This window comes from Myotis brandtii, unplaced genomic scaffold (genome assembly GCF_000412655.1).
Source record: "Myotis brandtii unplaced genomic scaffold, ASM41265v1 scaffold187, whole genome shotgun sequence".
Classification (NCBI taxonomy): Eukaryota; Metazoa; Chordata; class Mammalia; order Chiroptera; family Vespertilionidae; genus Myotis; species Myotis brandtii.
In genome coordinates, this window is record NW_005356944.1 from 2060427 (window position 1) to 2075333 (window position 14907).

At 61.1% G+C, this 14907-nt stretch overlaps 2 protein-coding genes across 3 annotated transcripts in view; both read right to left on the reverse strand.

Moving 5' to 3' along the window:
- Positions 1-1926: 1926 nt before the first annotated feature.
- On the reverse strand, positions 1927-8755 carry RIN1 (Ras and Rab interactor 1). The gene is given in 12 exon segments (XM_005864276.2): positions 1927-3563; positions 3565-3601; positions 3604-3931; positions 4735-4886; positions 5023-5154; positions 5445-5750; positions 6001-6750; positions 6907-6998; positions 7099-7171; positions 7275-7389; positions 7488-7668; positions 7808-8755. Coding segments are annotated over 12 exon segments (2352 nt in total). The 5' UTR covers positions 7897-8755; the 3' UTR covers positions 1927-3466.
- A 96-nt stretch (positions 8756-8851) lies between these two features.
- BRMS1 (breast cancer metastasis suppressor 1) overlaps positions 8852-14907 on the reverse strand; it is a 6523-nt gene continuing 467 nt past the window's right edge. Inside the window, exons 2-10 of one of the 2 annotated variants that reach the window (XM_005864275.2) lie at positions 12552-12697; positions 12376-12466; positions 12099-12226; positions 11845-11924; positions 11669-11765; positions 11015-11107; positions 10164-10228; positions 9730-9769; positions 8852-9392 (exon numbers count right to left, since the gene is read on the reverse strand). In XM_005864275.2, the coding sequence (XP_005864337.1) occupies positions 9385-9392; positions 9730-9769; positions 10164-10228; positions 11015-11107; positions 11669-11765; positions 11845-11924; positions 12099-12226; positions 12376-12466; positions 12552-12690 (741 nt within the window). In that variant the 5' untranslated portion in view covers positions 12691-12697 and the 3' untranslated portion in view covers positions 8852-9384. Of the gene's footprint in view, positions 9420-9729; positions 9770-10163; positions 10229-11014; positions 11108-11668; positions 11766-11844; positions 11925-12098; positions 12227-12375; positions 12467-12551; positions 12698-14907 lie in introns of both variants that reach the window. The other variant, XM_014538065.1, reaches the window with a different exon arrangement.

Consider the following 14907-nt stretch of genomic DNA (forward strand, 5'->3'; position numbering starts at 1 on the left):
AGGTTAGTCAGAAGGGCTTGGCTATCTTCCGCACGATCAAAAGTATACAAAGTATGTGTGTGTCTCTGAGGCTGTGCCTGCGTGGGTCTCGGTGTCTGTCTGAATTTGCACGTGTGTGTCCGTGCCTGTGTGCCGTGTCTGAGCGGGCACCGGGTGTGTCAGGCAGTCCTGCACGGCTAGGTGTGTGTCCGGAGGTTTCTGTGTAGCAGGTCACCACATACCTGTCAGCCTGGCCCTGTGTGTGTGTCAGGGAGTCACATTCTGAACCGCAGAGGAAGTAGCTGAGGGGATATCTGTGAGTTTGAAGATCCAGGGGTGTTTGTGGATCGGAGGAGGGGCCTGTGTGCCCCTGTGCCCCCCGCCCCCGCAGGGCACAAATGGTGAACCTGTCAGGGTGTTCCCAACACTGTGTGTTCCTGTTAAGGCTGGCAGGCAGGGTGTCTGTCACCCACTGCAAATGTGAGGGTGTTTCTGGCTGTGAACATGGGCCTGGAAGCCAGGGCAGGGTGTTAGGCACTCTGTGTTGAAGGTGGGTCAGGGTGCGGCTGTGGGCTGCCTTCCTGCCCACCCCTCCCCAGTCCGCCCTCGGGCCAGCCCACACGCCCTGCTCTGCTCCTGGGCCTGCCTGACCCTAAAGCCCTGGCCGTAGGCGGCCCCTCCCTCAGCACGTCCCGACCTCTGGCGTCAGGATCCCCGTTTGCCGGCCGTCCCCATCCCGGGCCCCACTGCAGGGCTGCTTCCCTCCTGGCATCAGGCTGGGCGTGGCCCTCCGAGTGCCCTGGGTCCCTGGGTGACCCCAGGTGAGAAGGGGACCTGGCTGGAGGCTGGGAACTGTGCGTGCTCGCCGCCTGGCGGTGGCTGTAGAGAATGCACTGCCCACGCCCAGGACTCCGATGACTGTCTAGTCTCGGCAGAGGCTTCCCGAATCCGTCACTCCGCAAGTATTCACCGAGAGCCAGTTTCCGCCAGGCATTGTTCTAGGCCCCGAGGGTGAGCGGGAACCGGGACAACCTGGCTGTGGCCTGCTAGCGGGCCAGGCAGACAATAAACAGACACACATGGACCTACGGGGACTGGGGGGGTGATGGGGCAGCACTGCCCAGGGAGGAAATGACCTGTGCTCCTAAGAGGTCCCAGCGGCTCGCTGGGTTCCAGCGCGGCAGTGGACTCCGGCAAGGCGTGGCGCCTCTCGGAGCCCGGCTTCCTCTTCCAGAGGCCAAAGGTGGGAGGCTGGGGTTCGGGCCGGGCAGCGCCGATTCTGATTACTCCCCAGATCACAATTGTTTCCCTCTGGCCGGGGCTGGGGGTGCTTGGTCCAGACAGACACTACATGGATTATTGCTGAGTGGATGAGTAAATAGTCCTTCTGTTTGGGCGGATTGTAGAATCAGAAGCTCCACAGACCCTGGTGTTTGAGCCCTGTAACAAGCCCCTTTCCCCGAGCAAGCCTCAATTTGCTCACCTGTAAAATGGGGATAACAAGATCAGTATTAGACCAGCCTATCATTGCCTTCCCTGCCTGGAGCCCTCACACCTGTATAATGACCTTGTTTATGCTGATTTACTTGGCCTGGACCTTACCAATCAGAAGATAAAAGACCCAGGCAGCAGGCAGGGCCTGGCAGTGCTCTGCTGAGCCACTGCGGGGGTGGGAGCGCTGAATTCTCAGAGCCAGAAATCAGGACTCCGCAGGGGAAGGGGATGAGGGCAGCGTGCAGTGGCCTCCGAGACAGGGGCCCAGAAGCCTCAGCCAGTCCCAGTTTCTGCTCCCCATCCAGCCCGGGGTTCTCTGAGTCCCCGCTGCAACCTTCCAGGCCCTTCCTCTCCGACTGAACTTGCAACATCCCGTGTTTGGTTCCCAGACCCAGCCCTCCCTGAACCTCCCAGCTTCCCGCCTCACTGCCCGTCACTGTTATCAAACTCCAGTCAGCGGACGGTGTTTATTGAGCGCCCGTGGAGTGTCCGACACCGTGCCAGGCACTGGGGGTGGGCGAGGGGTCGGAGGGAGGACATACAAAAGTCCGAAGGGGAGACTCCCTAACCTGCGAGAAGCTGGGGGAGAGGGTGGAAGTGGGAAATGCTGCCGGTGGCCGAGCGGGAAATTCGGGAGCCCGGCACCCGGGCTGCACCTGGTTTGTCTGAAGCCCCGTGTCCAGGACTTCCACCTTCCAGCTGTCACCGGATGAGCAGGTGGGTGTCCCGCAGTGTGCAGCGCCTCCGAGGCTGGCTGGGGTCCTCCTCCAACCAGGGGACAGTTCCTTCCCAGGTCGTGGTCCCGGTGAGGCTGGCCGAATCCACACCCCTGGCCCCGAGGGAGCTGAGGGCCCGCAGCCCCAGCCCCTGCTGTCCCCCAGCTGCCCGGTGGCTGGCTGGCTGCGAGTGCAAAGCCTGTGACTGCTTATGCTGCTGAGGCCTTGGAGCCACCCTCACCTCTTGGTGTCACCCACTCCGCAGCTTCCTGGGCCACACACACCCCCTGGTGGCTGTTGCCGGCATTTCCTTTGCTCAGATTTGCTGCCTGCTCTGCTGGGCCTTGAGGGTTAATTTATTGGTGGCTTAGAAGGCGAGAGGGTGTAGTTGGAAGCTGATGCCCTGGTTTGAGTGGGGGCGCCCCTAATGGCCTGCGGTGTGATATCTTAGGAGCCCGTAAAGCTCTTGTGAGGTCCAAAAGGATTAAGTGCAGAGAAAATGGTTTCCAAGCTCCCCCTCCCCCATCCATTTGAAAGCCGGCTCCCTGTCCAAGTCCCCTGGGATGCCAGAGGGCCCGGGAGGATGGCCCATCGCGGGAAAGACTGGAACTTGGGAGCTGCTCCAGCGGGACCTGCCCTCCGGGGTCTCCACAGGCTGAGGGGAGGACGTCAGCCTTGGCAAGTGCAGCGAACGACCCTTGACCCTTGGAGGGGTGGGGGAGCTGACATCCCACCTCCTTCCCTCTCTTTCCCATGGTCTGAGTTCTGCTCTGCAGGAAAACCATCCATCTGGACGCCTGGAAGGTTTCTGGGAGAAGACAGGATGGCACTGCACCCCCACTTGACGGGTGAGGGCACTGCGGTTTGGAGGTACAGGTCTCCAGGTGGCCTGGAGCAGGACCGGCCCGAGCGCCTGGCTGCCTCCTTGAATCATCCAGACACCGGGGGTAGGTGGAGCCGTTCACGGCCTTGAAGCCTCCAGCTTGGAGGGGCTGCCGGCCTCCTGCTGGGCAGAAGCGTAAGAGGCAGAGGCCCTTGGTCTGGGGTCCCCCATGCCCCTCAACTTTACTCCAATGCCGCAGATGTAGCCAGTCCAGGCACTCCCCCAGCAGGTATGGTCAGAGATGATTATCAGAGGCGTGGCAGGCTGTCCTGTTCCCAGAGGCTGAGGGAGGCTGCAGCTCCTGCGAGGGCTCAGGGGAAGCATGAGGGCTCTGAAAGGCCTTCCCAGCAGGCTCAGAGTTTTCGGCCCCAAATGCCCCTCGGGCCACTCCCAGCTACTCCTCTGCTGCCTGGCCCCCCTCAGCCTCCAGCGCACTTGGCTGAGCAGGGCCTCCCCTGGCCTGGTTCTCCTCCTGCTTAGCAGTTGCCACAGGGACTGGCTTTGACCTCAGTATCCCCATCTCCCTGCCCCCTTTCTCCTCCCTGCCTCCTGCGTCTGGCTCCCCGCTGCCCTCCTCTGTGGCACCCCCAAGTGAGGCCCCCAGTGTCTCGGGCCGCTCTGCCTGGCGGCGGTAGACGAGGTAGCCAGTTGTGGGCAGCCTGTGAGCCAGGGCTCCGGGGGGCAGGCGGTGATAGTCCTGCTCCTTGTACAGGAAGAGGCCGAAAGCATCAGGCTGGGTCACTCGGAACTTGGTGGCACAGAGCTGGTTCAGGGTGGCAATCGAGGCCCCTGGGGGCACGGCCAGGGTCTTGGAGGTACAGCCACTGCTGGGGTCCTGGTAGGCTACTCGGAGGAGATGCTGTGCAGGAGGAGAAACAAACACAGAAACTCAACCTTGCTTGGTACGCATCTGGCTGCAAAGCTTGAGGTCTCTGTAGAACCAACGGGAAAAAGCTTTTTGGACAAGGTGAGGTCCTGGGGGCCCTGAGGAAGGGGGAGATAGGCTTAGGCTGGTGGGTTTTACTGCAGGCTGCAGGGATGGCCTGACCATCATGCTCAGATGGAGCTAACTCTGTGTCCTGAGCATGTGTCCTGGTTTTAACTCATTTAATCCTCCTATCAGTCCCAGGAGGTAGGTATTGTTATCCCATTTTATATATGAGAAAATTGAGGCTCAAATTAGTTACCTAACTTGCTCAAGCTCCCACAACCAGAAAGTAGCAGAGCCCAGATTTGAGCCCAGGATCTGCCTACAGTCTGGACTCTTCACCAAGTCTGAGAAGGGCGGTGAGGGTGGTGAAGGGCAGGGATGGTGTCTGGTGAGGGGAGCTTGGGCTGGAAGCTTGAAGTCCAGGGGTGGGCAGAGCCCCAGTTGGGGCTGGAAGCCAGGATTTGAGGCTCCAGCCTGCCACCTGTGTCCCATTCCCTTTCCATGTCACGTCTCAGTTTCCTCATCTGTGAAATGGGGTAGTGATGGCCCTATTTCTGTGAAGATTCAGGGCTGAGCGCCTAGAGCACTGGGCACAGTGGAACATACTCTCTCCAGAAAGGCTGTCTTGACGTTGTTCTGCGTGGGGTGCTGTTTCTATTGCAGGGGGCGCAGGACCAGCCTTTCCCTACTGGGACTCACAGTTTGGGCGGATGGTAAGGGGGCCCTGTTACCTGGAAGCTGTGGGTGGCGGGCAGGCGGCGCTGCTCCCAGAGGCTGAGGGAGCGCTGCAGCTCCTGTGAGGGGCTCAGGGGCAGCGTGTGGGCCTGGCCAAGGCCGCTCAGCAGGGCCAGGCTGGCGGAGAGGCTGGTCAGGTAGTAGCCGCCTGGGACACGGGGAGAATGGAGGATGGGGTTGGGTGACATGTTCCCTCTCCCTTCCCTGCTTGCTCGGGCCGTGCAGGCGCTGAGGTGCTCCAGCCCCACCCCGACAGGAAGTGGCCTGTGTGTGAGGTCCCTCACCCTCGCCGGTGAGCAGTGTGGGCTCCAGCAGCTCTGACATGTACTCGGCCTCCAGCAGCAGCTCAGGAAGGTCGCAATGGGCCAGGACCAGGCTCAGCAGCGGGAGGAACTCGTCGGCCCCCGCGCCCTCTCCTGTGGGTGGCGGAGAGGGAAGCTTCAGGCTCCTCTGAGGCCCCGCGGTCAGAGTCCCCTCCTTGTCTTAGACAGTGACCCTCCCCTCCGCCTGCCAGGCCTTGAGCAATGTGGTCTCTATGGCAACCACGAGCAGGGGCTGGGAGAGGATGCTCCACAATCTGGGCCTCAGTTAGACCACCTGTGAGATGGCAGGGTTGGACCCATCTTCCCCCAGCTGTGCCTTTCCTGGAATGTGCCTGGAGGGGCCTGCCTCTGACAGCAAGGAGCCAGTGGGGGAGGGGGTGTACCCAGGTGGGTCCTCAGGACCGTGTAGAGCAGCTTGCAGGCCTGCAGGAGCCGCTTGACCTGGGCGTTGGGTGAGTAGGTGCGGAGTAACTGCAGCAGCTTCTGGCGCACCTGCTCCGTCTCCACCGGGGAGGGCAGGCTCAGGCGGGACCCGAAGGCTGCAGGGCCCTGGGCCCGGGCCAGGCGGAAGCCTTCAGCCAGGTGGCCCAGGGAGCCATCGGCGGAAAGCCTGCGCCGCAGTCGGGCCACCAGGATGGGCCGGAGAGGCTTGAGCACCGAGCGATGCAGGGACTTCTCCAGGATGCGTTCTGTGGAGCAGAGGCAGGCCAGGGGTCAGGGGAGCCAGGGCAGGGTGGGGGCAGAGTCCAGCGAGACAGGGATGAAGAGGAGGAGGGATCTTGTGAGACAGGAGAGTGGGGGGAGGAGAGAAGTGGGGAATGAAATGCACGTGAAGGGGTGAGCCAGGCGGCACTGCGGAGGGGAGAGAGTGGCATGGGTAAGAGCTGAGATTATGGAGAGAAGGGGCTGAGCCAGCGAAAGCCGGGGCTGGAGTCTCACCCAGTCTATTAGGCGGCAGCAGCTTCTCAGGGCCCAGCTCGGCGCTCAGCATGGCCTGGGCCCTGCTCAGCGCCTCACGGATGCCCTGCAGCTCCTGGGGCTCCGGGCCGGCCCGCACCTGGGTCAGTAGGTCCTGGACCAGCTGGCCCACAGCTGTGTGGCGGTCCTGCATCAGCGCCGAGGCCGCCCGGTCCACCTGCCGCTCGGGTGCCAGCAGAGAGCAGAAGGCAGAGCTCATGGACCGAAGCAAAGGCCGCCTGTGGTTCCTGAGACTCAGGCGGGGTGAGGTTGCTGGACTCCCCTGACGCCCCTGCATCCCCTCCTCCTCCTCGGAGCTGCTGGGGGAGCCACAGTCCACCTCCTGGAGGGAGGGCAGGGGAGGGAGGCTGGGGCTGGCTCCCCCGGGCACACGGTACCCCGCTGAGCTCTCCCTCCTCAGCAGCTGTCGAGGGGGCATCCTTTCTGTCTGGCTGGGGGCTGCCCCTGGCGGCACTGGGACGGGGGGAGGTGGCACAGCGGGTGGAGACAGGGGGCTGGAGGTCTCTGTGGATACACGCACTTTGAAACTCCTCTTGAATTTCTCCCGCTTGGTGGGGCCCAGATCCCCTGGGAACAGGGGGTTGAAGAAGCACAGGGCGGCCCCGGTGCCCTGGTCCAGCTCTTGTGGGGACCGGGGCTTCAGGCGGGGCAGCAGCGGGCCTTCGGAGGGGCCTGGCTGAGCCTTGGTGTTGAGGGAGGAGCTCCAGAACTCTAGAGAAGAGAAACCAACTGGGGCCTCAGAGAGAGGAAGGGGATGTGCCCAGAGGAGGGCAAGGTGCAGGCTCAGGCTGTGTGCCCACCTGCCTTCCCTTGCCCCCTTGGCCTCAGTTTGTCCACCTATGCAATGGGCAGTAGGGGAGCCCTTACCGACGCCTAAATGGGAGATGGCTTCCAGCTCCTTGTGGGTGGCTGCCTGGCGGATGGCTCTAGGGAGCTGGAGCTGGAGCAGCAGGATGTCCCTGGGGCCAGAGAGGGGGCAGGTAAGTGAGGGCTGCTTGGGGCTGTAGGGGTGGGAGGACAGGGTGGCCCACGAACACCAGCACCCGAGGGCAGGCTCACCGGGCGTGGCAGTAGGCGCAGATGAGCTGGACTAGGTCTGGGAAGACGAGCTCAGATCCCTCCAACGAGACGCCTGAGAGATGGGAAGTGAGGCTGTTCTCCGGAATCCCCCCGGCCCAGCCTCTGCTTCCAGCCCCGTCCCTCCAGCCCCGTCCCTCCAGGCCGGTCCCTCTCACCCGCAGGCCTCTCCTGGATGTAGTGGCTGGACACGAAGGAAGGGCCACTGGCCTCAGGCAGCCTGACGCACAGAGCTTGGCACTGGCGAGTGTTGGATTTCCGCACCAGGAACGTCTGAGAAGGGATGGGTTGGAGGCTCAGGACCTTCGTGTCCTGCTCCTCTCCCTCCCACCCTCCGCCGGCCAGTCTCTGGGGGCAGGGGCAAGACTCACCCCCGGGGGCTGGGTCCTCAGCACGTGCAGCGCGGCGGCTGCGTTGGCCCGCAGCTGCAGCCACACGGGCCGCGTGAGCAGCAGGCGCTCCCGCAGGCTCACAGTGCGCCCTGGCTGCTGGGGCCCACCTGTCCGCCCCCCGCTGGCATCGGGCACGTCGTACATGGGGTCCTGGGCTGGCCTGGAGGCAGGCACCAGATCTGAGCAGGCAGCCAGCGGCCGGGCCCCTTGCCCAGCCCTTTCCCCCTCCTCTGCCCTGGGACAGACGGGCTCCGCAGTCCCTCCCTGCCCCTCCAGGCTGCCCCTCCAACTTCACCAACTTTTCTCTCTCCAGGTGCCCAGGCGCGGAGGAGTTCGAAGGGCTGGGGGCTCCGAGAGGCCCTGCTCCTGGCTCCCCAGGGGTGTCCATGGCGGGAGCTCCTTGGGTACTTCTGGGACTCAGGAAGACAGTCCAGCCCCCAAGGCAGGAGCATTCCCGCTGGTGAGTAACACTTCCTGAGGGCGGTGCGCCCTGTCACGCCCGCCAGTTAACTCTTTGGTGTCCACTCAGCCCGGGCAGCACCACTTCCTGTGTTCCGGGCCCAGTCTTGGGGGACAGGGATCCTGCCCATGCAAGTGCCACTCTGAGGGCCCCAGCTGCAGGGCTGCCGCCTCTGTACAGAGCTTCCCGAAGCAGCTGCCTCGGACCACGGGTGGGAAAGGAGGGGTTAAGTAGGGCCTGTCTCCTCCCTCTCGGCCCAAGCCTCCTGCCCTTGGGACGCCTTTAAAGTCTGTGCTCAGTTGCTCCACTGTCCACCTTGGGGTCAACCTTGTGAAAGAGCGCCTCCTACTGGTCACAGATGACTCATTCCCGAGCCTTACTGGGGTTTTGGGATTTCAGGTTGCCATGGAGAAAGGATGCCTGTCTCCATGGAAACAAACCCCTTTGCTTAACTGAGGTTCTGGGGGTGGTTCTAATAATCAGCACTAAACAGGGAGTCTGGCTGTGAGGCGTCAGCACATGGCACTGCTGCCGGCTGCCTCCCACGCACAGGCCTTGCCAATCTGCCAGGCGATGGGCAGGTGCAGACATGACCCAGCCTCCAAGCACAGAGCACTCAGCCCCCTTCCCCATCTGAGGCCACGTGTTCTGCCTGGGCCACATGCTGCTTCAGACTCTGTCACCAGCACCAGGCAGTCCAGGGCCCAGCCTCCCACCCAGTCCCCCTTTTCCGCAGTCTACACCCCAAGTCAGAGTGGGTAGGCTCCTGCTGGGTAGTGAGAGGCACCAGGGACCCCAGAAAAGACTGCCTGTTTGAGACACTCCTCATGGGAGTCCCGACTCCCTCGAAAGGTAAATCAGACACACGTTGGGTCACAGCAGAGACCCAGGAAATGCTTTAATTCCCGTCCCCGCAGTGTGGGAGGCAGGCACCAAGGACTGCCTGGAGAAGACCTGGGGAGCCCGCCTTCTCAGCACGGCAAGAGCCAGGACAGCCCCCCTCCCCCAACAGAACTTCTGGTTCAGAGTTCCCACGAAGTGGGCCAACACGCTGGCTCAGTGAGTGGGGATCCAGGTCCAAGGCCAGCAGGAAGGATGTGCTTTGGCTTAAGACGAGGCAGGTCTTCTTTGTCAGGGAGGGACCTAGGGGCCGACGGCAGGGGCAGGGAGGGGCTGTTGGGGATGAGGGACTCAGTCTTGCCCGGCTAGGACAGCTTGGGCCACAGCTGTACAAGCCCGGAGCAGGAGCAGGAGTCCAGACCAGTGAGGGCTGAGGGGAGTGCGCAGAGCAGCACTGGAGAGCCGGCTGGAAAGACCCCGAGGGCTTGTCCACCTGCCTGGCTGCAGTAGGAAAACGTCAATCCGGGTTTTGGTGCCTGTTGCTCCGAGGGGCCCCTCTGGCTCTGAGTCACAGGGTCAGGGTCCTGGGGGATGTGGGAAGGGAAACATCACTGCAGGTGAGAGAAGCCAACAAGAGGGAGTCGCCACTTGTCTGCGGAAATGAGAGGAACAGCCCTGGTCCGCCCCTCATCTGTGGGCCCCTCGGTACCGGTGGGAACTCCGTGTCCTGCCCCATCAGCTTAGAGCTTCGCCTTCCCACCCCCACCCGGGCTCCTGCTCCCAAACTCCCAGTGCCCTCAAGCCCAGACCGTCCCAACTCTCTCGGCCACGGATCTGACACAGCCACTGCCGCTCCCTGGGCTCCTCTCTGGAGGCTGGGCTGGGGGAAGGGGTGGAGGTGGGAAGCCCTGTGGCTCTTACCATCCGATTTTCTCTTCTGAGGGGACACAGCCGCCCTAGCCTGGGGTGGAGAGAAGAAAAGCCCCCTGAGAGCCTGCCTCTGGCTTGGCAAGTCCCCTCCCCATCAGCCTCTCTGGGGCGGGGGCTGTTGGGCCAGTACCGCCTGGGAGTTGGGGGTGGGGAGGGCATGGGAAGCATAAGACACTTTCTAGACAAAGCTCTGATGTGACCCCCGTCAGAGGCCTGGCCAGCCCAGCTGCTCTCCCACCTTCCCTTTCTCCCATCAAAACCTGTCCTGGAACAAGACAGAGGCCAACAAGACTAGAAGCTCCCTCCTCCAGAGCAGCCCTGGGCAAAAGGGGGCTGGCAGTGATGCCAGGGAACCCCAGAAAGGCTAGGGTGGGAGCCTGCAGAGCAGACCTGGCGTCTGGGCTAGGGCCCTGCATGAGACCCACCTTTTTGATAGCTGTCCAGTCCTCCAGGATGTCGATCTCCTGCAGCATGTACACGATGTAAGGGCCTGCAACAGGGTCAAGGAAGCAATGCCCGAGGAGGGGCAGGAGGCCTCGGCTCGGGAGAGGTAGTGCTAAGGGCACGGGCTAGAGCGCGGGCTCCACCCCTACCTCTTGGCCCTCAGGTTCTCAGGGGCGGGGAGGCGGGGTGTGTGTGGCTATGGCCTATTTCAACGAGTCCAAGAGGGCGGGGGTGGGCCCCAAGCCTCACCCCTACTTCCCCTACCTTGGCTCCCACTCATGCCCTCTCCCCAGCTTCAAGGTCAGTAGGCCAAGGCCCATCCACCCACTCAGGGACCTTGCTCCTCCTATTCCTGGTCCCCCCGTGGCCCCTTTCCCCATCTACACACAGAACCCATTCTGAAAACACTGGTTTCCCAGGCCCCTGGGGTCCGTCCACTCTGTCCTCCCATAATCTGTACCCGATGTCCCCACGCCCTCAAGTCCCTGCAGTCCAGGCTCCTCCCTCCCTTCCTTCCTGAACCTGATTCCTAAGCCAGGCGGCCGGTGCCCTTAGACTGGTTACTGCAGGAATCAGGGCAGGGGGTGGGGAGCAGGGGTGCGAATTCAGTTCATCTCTGTGCTGGGCTACGCCAGAGGGATCAAGGCTAAGGTGGGGCAGAGGCAACGCCTCCCTCATGCGAGGGTCCCACAGGGAGGCAGGAGAGAGAAGCCATGGCTGTTGGGGGAAGACCAGGCGAGGTGTGTGAGCAGGCTCCCTTCTGAGGCTCCCAGCATCGCTGCCAGCTCACACGCCGCCTTTGCCCGCTCAGGCCCTGCGGGTGGAAGGATACCAGAAACGAGGGGTGCCTTCTTCCTCTTGCTGGGCGGCAGGGAGTCCCAGGTCCTCGAGCTGCCTCTGGTGTGCAGTTTGTCATCCCACCACTCTGTGACCCAGACCCAGAGTCAGGATCGTGGTGCTGGCCCTCCCAGGACACCCCCACCTCCGTAGCCTGCCCTTCCCCACCAACCACCTCCCAGGACAGGGGAGAGAACCCTGGGCTTGGGGGTTAGAAGCTGAGTTCAGGTCCCAACTGCACAGAAGTACAACCCGGGAAAGAGGTCACTGCACAGCTATGGGGCTGTTTCTTCATCTGTGTAGTGGACAGTGGGATGAGGACAACCCCTGCCTCCCCAGAGCCCCGTGTGATGCAGGCACTATGGACATGGCGGGGACTGTGGCTACTTATGTGTGGGAGTGTCAGAATGTCACCTCCCATTCTGGAAAGAGAGCAAGGGCAGAGGAGAGCAGGGGGACCCACTCTTCCTGAACCCCCACTGTGTGCCCGGCACGGGGCCAGGCCCTTCCATGCCTGGCGTCATTCAGGCTCCACAAACACCCCTCTTCCTATCCCCGTGAGCAGGCGGGGAAGCTCAGGTCCGGGCAGGAGTGGGCACTGACAGAGCCGGGCGGGGGCAGGGTGCTCAGGGCCGGCCCCTTGCCTCACCCGAGCTGATGTCCAGGCTCTGGCGGTCCTCCTCCAGCCTCTGGATCCGCTCCTGCAGCTCCCCCTGCAGCGTGTCATAGAGCAGCAGCTTCTCACTCTGGAAGAGGCGGGAGCAGCTCAGTCAGGAGGGACAGGTGGGCCACTTACATCCTCCTCCCTTGGCGCCCATCGGTCACCTCCAGGTGCTGCTTAGCTCCCTGCAGCTCACACTCATACTTATTCCTGATCACGTCCAGACAGAAGCCCTTGTAGATCCCTGCAGAGGGAGGGAGGGGTTCGAGAGGCCCAGCTTGGCCAGGGACTCCAGTGCCCCAAAAGGGGTGCTGGGAACATGGGCAGGACAGGGATGAGAGAGGAAGGGACCATGGGTGGGTAGGGGAACAGGGAGGGAGACTGGGGGCCACTCCAGGGCACAGGACAGCCCACAGACCTGCCACCTGAATGCGAATCTTGAGGCTCCTCTGCAGCCCCCCCAGGGGCTCTGTGTATTCGGGCGCTCTCTCAGCCCCCACTTCCTCCAGCCGCACCTGCAGCTGACTCAGTCGTTCCCTGAACAACCTGGAAGGTAAAATGTGCTCGTCCGTCAAACACATATGGAGTACCTGGCCCACGACAGGTACTCACCTTGGCCTCGGCCCCCTCTGCCCAGCACCGGGCCCGCCTCACCCCAAGTGCCTGGAGACCCGGCCCCAGGTGTCCCCGCTCACTTCTCCTTTAGCTCCGAGAACTGCTTCTCCAGGTCCAGCATCTCATTGACGCACTCGCTGCGGCGCCGCTCATAGTCCTCATCGTCCATCTCTGGGACAAGAGGGCAGTCAAGGCCGGCTGAGGAGTGGGCAGGCGTGTGTGCGTGTGCATGTGTGTGCGTGTGTGTGCGTGTCACCTGAGCTCTCCTCCTCGGACTCGGTCTGGCTGCCACTTCGTTCCTCCTCACTCTCTTCCTCCTCTCCGTTCATCTCGGCAGCTGAATCACCCTCTGCTTCCATCTCTTCTGTGTCTTTGCTTGAAGGCTGGAGCGGCATCTGGGCTCTGGGAGGAAGGGTAGAGCCATCACTCACCACCACCCACAGCTCCAAGCAGGTAAGTGGCCATTCAGGGAGTCAAGCAAAGCCTGGCCGCAGCTGGGAAGTGACTGGACGCGCCACAACCTGAGCTCACACTGGGTGGAGAAGCTGCACATGGCCCGGTCTGCACAGCTCCATCGATGGGAAAGGCCAAGGGTGGGCTCCCCACTGCCTATGGGACCCGGCCTTTCAAGGCCCTGCACCGACTAGACTTGAACTACTGGTCCAGCTCCTTCACTCCACCATCTAACGGCCAATTCTCAAATACACCAGGCACTTCTTTCCTCCCCCACCCGCCTCGTGTTGTTCCTTCTTGTCTCTTCCTGAGAACATGCTGCAACCTCTCGTCTTCTCACTGTGCCCTGGGTCCAGTCCCATCTCCTGCTTCCTCTGGGACTTCATGTCCGCAGCACTCCCTCCTGACAGTTCCTGCCCATGGAACTCTGGACATGCTCAGGTATTCCCTACCATTTAGGAAAAGCAGGGACGCACAACCTCACCCGATCCCATTAGCTGCTCCACATATTCCCCTCACAGCTACACCTTTCAAGTCCTGCGCACACTTGCTCTTCCTACTTTCACCTCCCACTTGTCCCGATTGGTTTCTGTATCATCGCTGTCAGCTAAACTAACTCTGCAGAGTTAACTCACCATCTCCTTGTGACAAACGCCAATATTTTTAATGCTTATCATAGTTGCCTTCTCAGCAACACCGAATACTGTTATGCATTCCTTCTTATATTCACTCATCTAATACTTATTGAAACTTTAATATATGCTAGGTACCGGGCACAACTGTGATAGACAGACAGTCTCTGACCTCGAGCTGTTTACAAGTTCCTGGGAGAAAAGGGCAAGGAAGCAGACCATTCCTGTGATGTGAGAAGAGCTGCGAGCAGGGGCACATGGGAAAGGCATCTAACTGGGGCCTGACGTTGCTGCAGCATGAGGGCTTGCAGATGAAGACGGGCCAGACCGATGAGCTGATCTGGCTGAGGGAGGGAACATTCCAAGTAGAGCAGCATGTGCAAAGGCCTCAAAATGAGAGAAGGGACAGGGTGGGGGCACCGGGATCTAAGCCTCAGAAAGGAATCTGGGCAATGTTATCTAGTGAGTTCTTCAGACCCCGTGAGGGTGCAAGCAGCAAGGCGGGATGTGTGGCGTGAGAAGACATTCATGATGGAACTCAGGGTCACCAAAGGGGAAGAGGGTGAGAACCCTGCAAAGGAAAAGGACATTACCAAGAGGTGGAGGAGGGAAAACTCAAAGTCATGAAGAGAATTTTAGAAGGAAGGAGAGGTGACAGTGCCAAGTGCTGCCCAGAGATCACCTAATCAGAAGACTAACTAGGCCTCTCAACAGATCATCTATCTGCCGACTAGGGGTTGTGTTTCACTGCGAAGTTCTTCCCACTTCTCTGGACACTGGTTTGCAGCCGCTCCTCCAGGAAGCCTCGTTGCTGACATTGCCTATTTGCCCATCTCATGTCTGTCTCCACGACCAGACGCCGAGCCTCAGCAGGCATGGCTGCACATGCCCTTATTCACCCAGCACAGTACTGACTCACCTGAGGACTGGAGGATTTGCAAATACAAACTCAACTTTTGTGAGGCAGGAGTTGGCTTTCACTCTTGGTAGCCCCCAGGCCCACGTAGTGGTAGCAAACCCACAGTGTTCGGCTAACCTTCCTTGACAGCATTCCGAGTTTTGTAAAAGAACTGGACTCGAGGAGAGGTTAGTCACATTCCTCAGTGATTTCACAAATAATCTGAACCTGATCTGAAAATCTCGGTTCTCCAAACCAGTCTCATCATTTCCATTCTCAAGCCTCGGTTCCAACAGTTCCCAAACGTTGCAATTCCCCTTCACTGTTAAACATATTTACTTGGTAAAACGCAACGTAATCCGGACCAGAAAGAGCGGGAGCAGGGGGTGGGGTGGGGAGTGTAGTTTACGCCAGGTGCCTTATTCTAATTGATGAGCTCAATTGAACCACAACCTCCTTCCTTACCCCAGGTGCAAAGAAAGAGTAGCCATTGCTACTCGGAGGTTGTAAAGATCGCTGGGGTAAGGGATGGCAGGCGTTGTGCACATGCAAATGATCTTTTCAGAAAGTGAGCGTCTCCAAGGCGGCCTCCATGGTCCCCACCCTGGTAGGGGACGACTCAGCCCCTC